This window comes from Nicotiana sylvestris, chromosome 11 (assembly GCF_000393655.2).
Source record: "Nicotiana sylvestris chromosome 11, ASM39365v2, whole genome shotgun sequence".
NCBI classification, from domain to species: Eukaryota; Viridiplantae; Streptophyta; class Magnoliopsida; order Solanales; family Solanaceae; genus Nicotiana; species Nicotiana sylvestris.
The window spans coordinates 7,114,100-7,123,156 of NC_091067.1; the positions used below are offsets into that span (position 1 = coordinate 7,114,100).

A 9,057-nucleotide genomic window follows, 5' to 3' on the forward strand; every position below is an offset into this window, starting at 1 on the left:
TCCATTGTTCATGGTCTGGAGACTTCAGATCTGGAGATTGACATGCTCCATTGATGAAACCAAGTTTCTTCTTGGCTGACAAAGATAGAAGAATAGATCTCTTTCACCCTGGGTATCCTCTTCCATCAAATACAGTGTTGACTAGAGTCATTCCAGGTGAATCAGAGTTGCTCAGATGATAAGAGTTATTGATACCATAGCTGACTGCTTTTGCAACATTGCTTGTATCACTAGTAGACGTAATGGTTGTTTCAGGCATTTTAGATTACTGATTATGATGATGAATCTGATATAAATGGATTTTGATGGTCGGGCTGTTGGAATGATCTTATTGCTCTGATACCATGTAAGAAATTGAATGAAAAAATTAGATTTGAAAACTTCCGTGTGTTTTTATTTCTTGCTTTGTACATGTATATATTATACACTCCACATATATATTTATTCCTCCCACACTAACCCACTAAGTTATATCCCCTTATATTATAATATGCCTACTAACCCCATTAATTATGTCCCCTCATGCCCACTAATATATGTTCCATAACCCATTAATTATGTCCCCTCATGCCCACTAATTTATGTTCCCTAACCCATTAATTATATCCCCCTAATGCTAAAGACAGAATATGCTATGCACGTTGGTCTTCTTCTTCACCCTTCTTCTTCTTCACCTTCTTCTCTATCAAGTTCAGTAAATCTCCATGAGTATTAGAATTAGAATATGGCTTCTTCTTCCCAATATTCAGGTGGAAGAAAAAAAAATATAACTCTACTAATTAACAAAAATTAATGAACTTAATTAATCAAACACCAACTTTCCCTAGATAAATCATCAGATAAGCTAATTAAAGGGTCGAGTGTGGTTGTTTTCAGTAACGAGTAACAACAGAAAAGCTAGAGTTATTTAATTTGGGACATGTTGATTACTAATGCTATAATAATTGCTACCTCACCAAATTTGACGCAATCTCCATAGCAGAAAAAGATAGGAAGGCGAGAAGATGGGACAACGGTGAATTTAGAATTTAAAATTTAGATATTCAATCTTAATTAGGGTTCATGTCACTAAATCACTTGCAGTTTTAAAATCATGAGTTCAAATTATAAAGAGAAATGTATATTTTTAGTTGCTCTAAAAAATAATAGCTAACAAAATATATATTTTTCTATATATATGTGTATTATATATACATATAAATACATATTTTATATATATTTTGGCTAGCCAATGTAGCTTGTTTTGATCGACCGATCAATATTGTATTTTTCCAAACTATAAATAATCCATATATTATAATTTCCACATATATAATATGTCAAACAAAGTAATCCCTAAGTGCATTTGCATCTATACCCGCTTTTTATGTCACGTTTTAACTTGTGCCCGCTTTGCAAAAAAAATTGCAAACGTACCCGATTTTTCGCATAACTTCAACATACGGGGCTGAAGTAGCAAAGGTAATCATGCAAAACTTCAGCATTCTAGTAGCCGGGACTGAAGTTCAGCTCTAGAGCTGAAGTTTTTGTTTTTTAACTGGCGAACTTCAACTCTAGAGCTGAAGTTTTTGTTTTTGTAACTGGCGAACTTCAGCTCTAGAGCTGAAGTTTTTGTTTTCTAACTGGCGAACTTCAGCTCTAGAGCTGAAGTTTTTGTTTTGTAACTGGCAAACTTCAGCTCTAGAGCTGAAGTTTTTGTTTTTGTAACTGGCGAACTTCAGCTCTAGAGCTGAAGTTTTTGTTTTGTAACTGGCGAACTTCAGCTCTAGAGCTGACGTTTTTATTTGTAACTGGCGAACTTCAGCTCTAGAGCTGAAGTTTTTGTTTTGTAACTGGCGAACTTCAGCTCTAGAGCTGAAGAACCACTATTAGCAGTGTTTTTTTAAGAAAAATAGTGTACATTTTCTCAACTCAAACGCGAATAAACATACAAAAACTCCAAAATTTTACAGCTCATCCTACTGGTAACTTAAAAACTTTTTTCTAAGACTAATTTGTTGTAAATTTGGAGCAGAAGTACAACTGCCGAACTGTTCAATTAAAAGAAATTGACCTTATAACTAAAGCAGCGTTGCTTCTGGAGATAAATACCAGTTTGTTTTGTAACTTGAAGAAGAAAACGAATGAGGATGAGAAAGGGGGCTGAAGTTATTTAAAAAGTGGGTACAAGTTAAAAGTTTAAAAAAAATGGGTATAGGTTAAATGGGGGCGACCAAATAGGGCGCCCGTGCAATTTTTACATGCATTTGGATGGGGAATTGGACATGCTGGGTTTGAGATTCACAAGCCCAAATTGTTTAGGCCCGTTTGGCTAGATAATAACGTGAGAAATTTAAAAATAGTTAGATTTACAAATGGCCATTCAAAAATAACCACAGTTTCAAAAGTAATCGAAATTTAGTCACTTTTCATGTAAAGATAAATCTGAACGAAAATACTGTTTAAAATCCGAAAAAATACTCCAGCACAAAAAATACTCCGATATACTTAAAGAATGTTCGCTAAGAATATGTATAACAAGATAAGAACTTAAAAAGTTTAAAGAAACTAATATATGATCTATTATGTAATGTATTGGGAAATTAATATGGTCTAGAGCTAGTAGGCATAGCTATATAGCAGAGATTACGACCCAACACTGTACTGCCTTAAAACTTCAAAAAGGAGTCACGAATATCAAACTAGCCCGTTTGTCCATGAAATTTTTTTCACTTTTAATTTTTTTAAAAATTTAAAAAATTTCAAAAAGTTATTTTTTAAAAAAAATTTCACTCAAATCACTCGCAAAAATTTAAAAACGATCCAAAATTATATTCATTTCTTAACACAACTCTAATTTCTAAATACCATTTTTACATGAAAAAAAATCACTTTTTTCTGGAATTTAACAATTTTTATGTCCAAACGCCCTTTCATTGTGAATTTAGACATAATTTATCTAAGTATTTAAAAGTAATATTTATATATTTGAAATTATATAAAAAATATATTATAAGTCATAATAGTTAGTAATTTAAAATACAGAAAAAAATAGAAACATAATTAAAGAAAAACTTCTTTTTCAAAATTTATAATAGTGCCACATAAGTTGAAGCACTAGGACTAGTAATTGGTATTGGATTCTTGACTATAATTTCTTTTGTTTTTTCCACTGCTGTTATTGAGTTTTGCTCGCGCCGAGGGTCTATAAAAAATAATCTCTCTATCTTCGTAAGGTAGAGATAAGATTGCGTACACATTACCCTCTCCAAAATTCATTTGTGGTATTATACTAGATTTTTTATAGTTGTTATTGCTGTTGTTTTGATACATTATCTGATACCTACATCCAGGGCGGAGCTAGAGTGTCGGGAGTGGGCTCCACGGAACCCAGTAGCTTTGGTTCGAACCTTGTATTTGTCTTAAATTTTTTATTAAATATATATAAATTATTGATTTAGAACCTAGCAACTTAAAACGATTAGAATCTCGAATACATAAGTTTGAAATTTTGGCTCCACTTCTGCTTATATCGGGCCTGATTAAATTTAGATTTGCACCGAAAATTTTATATTTGCAAATACAATACTTCTAATAAATGCGATTTCATCAGATATTTTAAATCGAAATTTCTGATTAAGAATGAAGTAGTACTTGCGCTCCAGCACCGCCCTGATCGGTGGCTACAGTTTCATTAAAACACAACTGCCATTTCAGTCATCAGTACTTTTAAGAAAATTTGTGACATTGGTTTGCGTACCATCTAAAAGTTTGCCATCTCATACCATGCAAAATTAACAAGAATTAAAAAAATAGTAATAAAAATTTCATCCTCAAAAAAATATAAAAAGAACACAAGCAATACCCTCTTTTAATTTGTTCAAAGAAGCTGAAGCAAGGTAACTTCATGGTGTTTGAGTAAGCTTCTTCAAATTCATAAAAGAGAAGCAACTAAGGTATAAGATTATTATTACTACCATTTTACAATATTCTCAATATATTTGATAATATTGACACATTTATTGATGGTTGTAGCTTAATTAGAAGATAAATATTCGTACTTTGATCATTTATATTTGTATTTATTCCTTTTTATTGTTATTCTTTTTTGTTATCATTACTTTTGTCATCCGTTCTCCAACTGAGGCTCTATCGGAAACATCGTCTCTGTCGGATAGGGGTAAGGCTCCGTAAATCTCACCCTCACAAACCTCACTTGTGGAAAAATACTGAGCTTCTTGTTGTTGTTGTTGTTGTTGTTGTTGTTGTTGTTGTGATATTTGTATTTATCTATTGTAAAAGTGGATTAAAAAATTAAACATAATGAGTTCAACTTTTAATTTTTTTAGTAGAACATGTTCGAGCATATCTTGCTAATTTTGAATTATTGACTCTGAATTTAATATTTGTTGAAATTACTCGTATTTCATATTAAATCGAGTACTAAATTTTGCTGAACTCATGCTTCTTCTTGTAAGCACTAAAAACAAGAAGAAGAAAAATAAATAAAATAGATTTATTTTATTTTAAAAATGACTAAAAGATTGTTTTTCTTGTGCAGTATAATGGGGTCAACAATGTATGAAACATCAGAATATCAGAAAAGGTTTTTCACACCAACAACTTGTACTCAGCAAATTGATTCACTTGGGAATGTATTATATGGTGCTGGATCTGATCTTATCAAAAGTGAACTTGGTGCTTATGGGGAGAAATTTTTTGGTTCAAGTTCTGACTATGTTCAAAGCAATGTAAGATTAATATTCTCTTTGTTTCAATTTATGTGTTATAGTTTAACTGAGTACGACGTCTAAGAAAAGTAAGACAGACTTTTAAATTTTTTAATTTGAAAATGAAGATCTATAAATGTCCTTAAATCTTATAGTCATAAACAAAAAGGTGGAGAATTAGGGTGAAATGTTAGTAGGTAGTCGAGCGATTTCTCTCTTTTCTGTGGGAGAGAGTATGATTCTAGTTTAGAGTACCTTATCTACCCCTTCCTCTCCTTACGAGTATTATTATATTTTATTATTCACAAGTTCAAGTTGTGGAAACAACCTCTTGCAGAAATGCAGGGTAAAACTGCGTACAATAGACCCTGTGGTTCGGTCCTTCCCCGGACCCCGCACATAGGGGAGCTTAATGCATCAGACTATCTTTTTTATTTTTTATTTTCTTTATTTTATTACTAGCTACTGTTCTTTATTTTGCTTTAGTTATCTTACTATTTCTGTTATCAATACTTTTTTTCATAACTTCTTTATTTTAGTATTTTTCAGACTTATTTTGAAAATATTTTCCTTGAGTTGAAGGTTTATCAGAAATAGTCTGTCTACCTCACAATATAGGACTAATGTATACGTACACTCTACCGTCCAGACCCCATTTGTTTGATTGTTGTTGAATTTTGTAGTTTTAAACATGTATGCCGTGTAAAATATTGGAGTTAAAGACTTACTAATTATAGAAAGTGATATTTTTTCTCAACAGACAAAAAAGAAAAGTAAAACACATAAATTAAAATAGAAGGAGTACCATTTTTTTAAAAGAAAAGAAAAAGAGGTGTAGTTAATATTTTCTAAATAGTAAATCTTAGAGTGTGGATGTTGAATTTGAATGAAATTATTGTTACTGTATTTTTTATTTTCTAATTTTTTTTGAGATTCACAGATTAGCAGATACATTTCGAATCCTAAGTATTATTTTCAAGTGAATGAAGAATACGTGAAGAATAAATTGAAGGTGATTTTATTCCCATTTCTTCACAAGGTAAAGACTAGAACATTTTCAATATTATAAGTGCATTTGTTTTATTGGAATTAATATCATAGTAGAAGGGTATTAAGTTATTCCCTCCGTCCTATTTTATGTGATGCACTTTGGGTGATCAGGGGTTTAAGAAAAAACGAAAGATTTTTTTAAACTTGTTATTTTAAATAAATTATAGATATTTGTATTAGTATTACTCAGTTCATAAATAGAAATCCAGAAAACCAAAATGTTAATTAACACAATTTAAAAATTATTCCGAGCCTAAAAGTTTCTTGTGTGTCCGAATTTGAAGCCAAAGTATAGCCGAGCTATGACGTCGACGCCGCAAGACTTGCTTTCTTCTCAACTCTTTAAGAGCTAGAAAAAATGCTTCTATATATAAGCATAACAATATTCCTCTTCCTTTCCAACGAGCGACAAAGTTTCGAACCTTAGTAAAAAGGAAACTTTGAAAATTTTCATTTTCCATCATTTTTTTTCTCTATTTCAGACCTCAACTAAAACTCAATAATTGTATAGTTATAAATCATCTTAATAAGAATAAAATGAAAATTTTAAAGTTAAATTATTTTTAAAAGTAAAATGCTATTATTTTTTTGGGACAAACTAAAAAAAAATGTATTACATAAATTGGGACAGATAAAATATATATTAGTGTCTTGGTAGGGGTACATAAGGTAACTGTATTTATAAAAGTCCTGAATTTCTCTATTTATTTTCTTGATCTTGAGTTGTATATTTATTTCTCCTAAATATGTTTTTATATAGGGACATTGGATGAGAACTGCTGATTTAGCTGGAGGAGAATTTTCATTTAAACCTCCAATTTATGATATTAATGCACCTGATTTGTACATCCCAATGATGGCTTTTGGTACTTATTTGGTTCTTGCTGGCTACTTCTTGGGCATTACCACCAAGTAAGTTGGTTAATTTGAAAGAAATTCCATGTTTATATGTTATAGATTTAACTTGTAAAAATAGCATGGGCTGGCCAGTTTTTGGACTGGTCATTCAAAAATAGCCAGCATTTGTAAAATCATTGAAAAATAGTCACTATTTTGCTGTAACACGGAAAGTTCCAGCATAATATACTGGAGATCGGTGCATCTGTGTATGAACCCCAACACGCGGAAAGTTCCAGTATATTATGCTGGATCGGTATATTATACTGGAACTCCAGTATATTATACTGGAGTATTGTTTCGAATTTTGAACAGTGTTTTCGTTCAGATTTATCTTTACAAGAAAAGTGGCTAAATTTCAATTACTTTTAAAATTGTGACTATTTTTGAATGATCACTTGTAAATATGGCTATTTTTGAATTTCTCCCATTTAACTTGTATACTCTAATTAAAAATTCAATCATATATAAAGATGATTTTCAACTATGAATAAAAGATCTTTAAGCAAATATCCTGAGGATTTCGGGTGAAGTACATAAATAGCCCTTAAAGTTGATGGTCTTAAACTGTTGTCCCTATTTGCTTTATCGGCAGAACTTTAAATTTAACAAGTGTTGCCTTTCGCTCACCCCGTGAGCAACACTTTTACCTTGTGACCTTAAAGTTCATAGCGTAAGTAGGTGCTAAAATTTAAAGATCACCCCTAAAAGTGTCATATTTATGCAATTTTAATACTTTTGAATCTGGTATACATAGATTATACAATAATTATATACAATTATATATATATTATACATAAATTATAAATATATTATGCATCCGCCATTTATTTTTTGTTTAAGCGGTTGAGTAGGAGATTATTTAGGTTAATTCTTCAAAATAATGTGTATTTGTTGCATTTCAAGCTTCTCATCGTTCTTTAATAATTGAATTTAAATTGTATACATAAGCAAAATAAATCCTTTTTACATTATCAGTACTATTGGTGCACTTGTGATCAATAGTAGGTTATTACCATTTTTACTAGATCAAAATGCTTATCATAAAAAAATATCTGTAATTTGATCTGATAGTACAAATATTTTTGACACTGCATCACTACATTAATCTTCTTAATCAGCGCATAATTTATGTATATCAATTAAAAAAGTGGCTATTTTTGTAAAGATTCCAAAATTTTGTCTGCAATTATTTTACAGATGGCCTGACTTGTGTGAATATCTTAACATCGGGAGAAAATAAAATAAAAAATAGTTACAACTGGTAATTGAAAAATAGTCACATTTCAAAAGTAATCGAAATTTAGCCACTTTTTCATATAAAGATAAATCTGAACAAAAACATCCTTAAAATCCAAAAATATTCCAGCATAATATGTTGGATTTCGAATTTTTTTCATATGAGTTTCCAGCATAATGTGCTATAATTTCATAATATGCTGCATTTCCAACATAATATGTGCGAAATTTATATGCAAGAGCTCCATAATCCCACATATTATGCTGAAATTTTCCGTGTGCTGGAGTTCCAACATAATATGCTGGACGTTTACACGCAAGAGCTCCATAATCCTGCATATTATGCTGGAACTTTCCGTGTTTCAGTGAAACAATGACTATTTTTCCGTGATTTTATAAATGCTGGCTATTTTTCGATTGTCAGTCTGAAAGCTGGCTAGTTCGTGCTATTGTCACCCGTATATCAGTGCATAAAACTTAACCTCTTTTGTGATTTTGTTGCAGATTTAGTCCAGAAGCTTTAGGTGTACAATTCACAACAGGATTACTTTGTTGGCTTTTGCAAATCCTTTTACTTGAAGCCACATTACACTCTTTAGGAAGTGGAGAAGTGCCACTTCTTGACATGGTTGCGTATGGTGGCTACATTTTTGTAGCAGCATCAGTCATTTTAATTGCTAGGATTATTTGGGATTATTCATTTCATTTAATTACATTTTTTGAATGCTTTTGCATGGGAATTTTCTTAATAAAAACCATGAAAAGAATCCTAATTGCAGAGGTTAGGAGCTTTGAAAAGCATTCAACAAAAAGAAATTACATTTTGCTTTTCATTGCCTTGTCTCAAATTCCTTTGCTTTTTTGGTTGGGAAATGTTGGTGTTGGAGCCAAGTGAGAGCGGAGGCAGAGGCGGACCCAGGATTCGGTGATCACAGAGGCTCTATGATATTCAGTATAAATTTATCACTGCTCATAAAGATTGGTACGGGGTCTATACTAATATTTGACTAATTTTTGGAGATATTTACAAGTATACATGAATTTTTTGCTGAAACTTCGGGTACTGATTACCCCTCAAGCTATAATGTAGGCTCGTCTTTGAGTGAGAGCTTCAATAAACTTATTGCTATTCTGTTGCTTTACATGAATGTAAAAGAGTTTG

The 9,057-nt window shown here is 31.2% G+C and overlaps 1 protein-coding gene across 1 annotated transcript; it reads left to right on the top strand.

Annotated features, from left to right (window-relative positions):
• Positions 1 to 4,544: 4,544 nt before the first annotated feature.
• Positions 4,545 to 8,790, top strand: LOC104221649 (uncharacterized). Its single transcript, XM_009772754.2, has 4 exons — positions 4,545 to 4,730; positions 5,650 to 5,748; positions 6,520 to 6,671; positions 8,400 to 8,790. Exons 1-4 carry the CDS (start codon positions 4,545 to 4,547, stop codon positions 8,788 to 8,790), a joined length of 828 nt encoding a protein of 275 aa, XP_009771056.1.
• The last annotated feature ends 267 nt before the right edge of the window (positions 8,791 to 9,057 follow it).

What these genes read in the sequence shown, in the direction of transcription:
- LOC104221649 (XM_009772754.2), top strand. Translation starts at nt 4,545, where the DNA reads ATGGGGTCAACAATGTATGAAACATCAGAATATCAGAAAAGGTTTTTC. An exon ending in CTGACTATGTTCAAAGCAAT is followed by an intron (nt 4,731 to 5,649) that starts GTAAGATTAATA and finishes TGAGATTCACAG; the next exon opens with ATTAGCAGATACATTTCGAA. An exon ending in TATTCCCATTTCTTCACAAG is followed by an intron (nt 5,749 to 6,519) that starts GTAAAGACTAGA and finishes GTTTTTATATAG; the next exon opens with GGACATTGGATGAGAACTGC.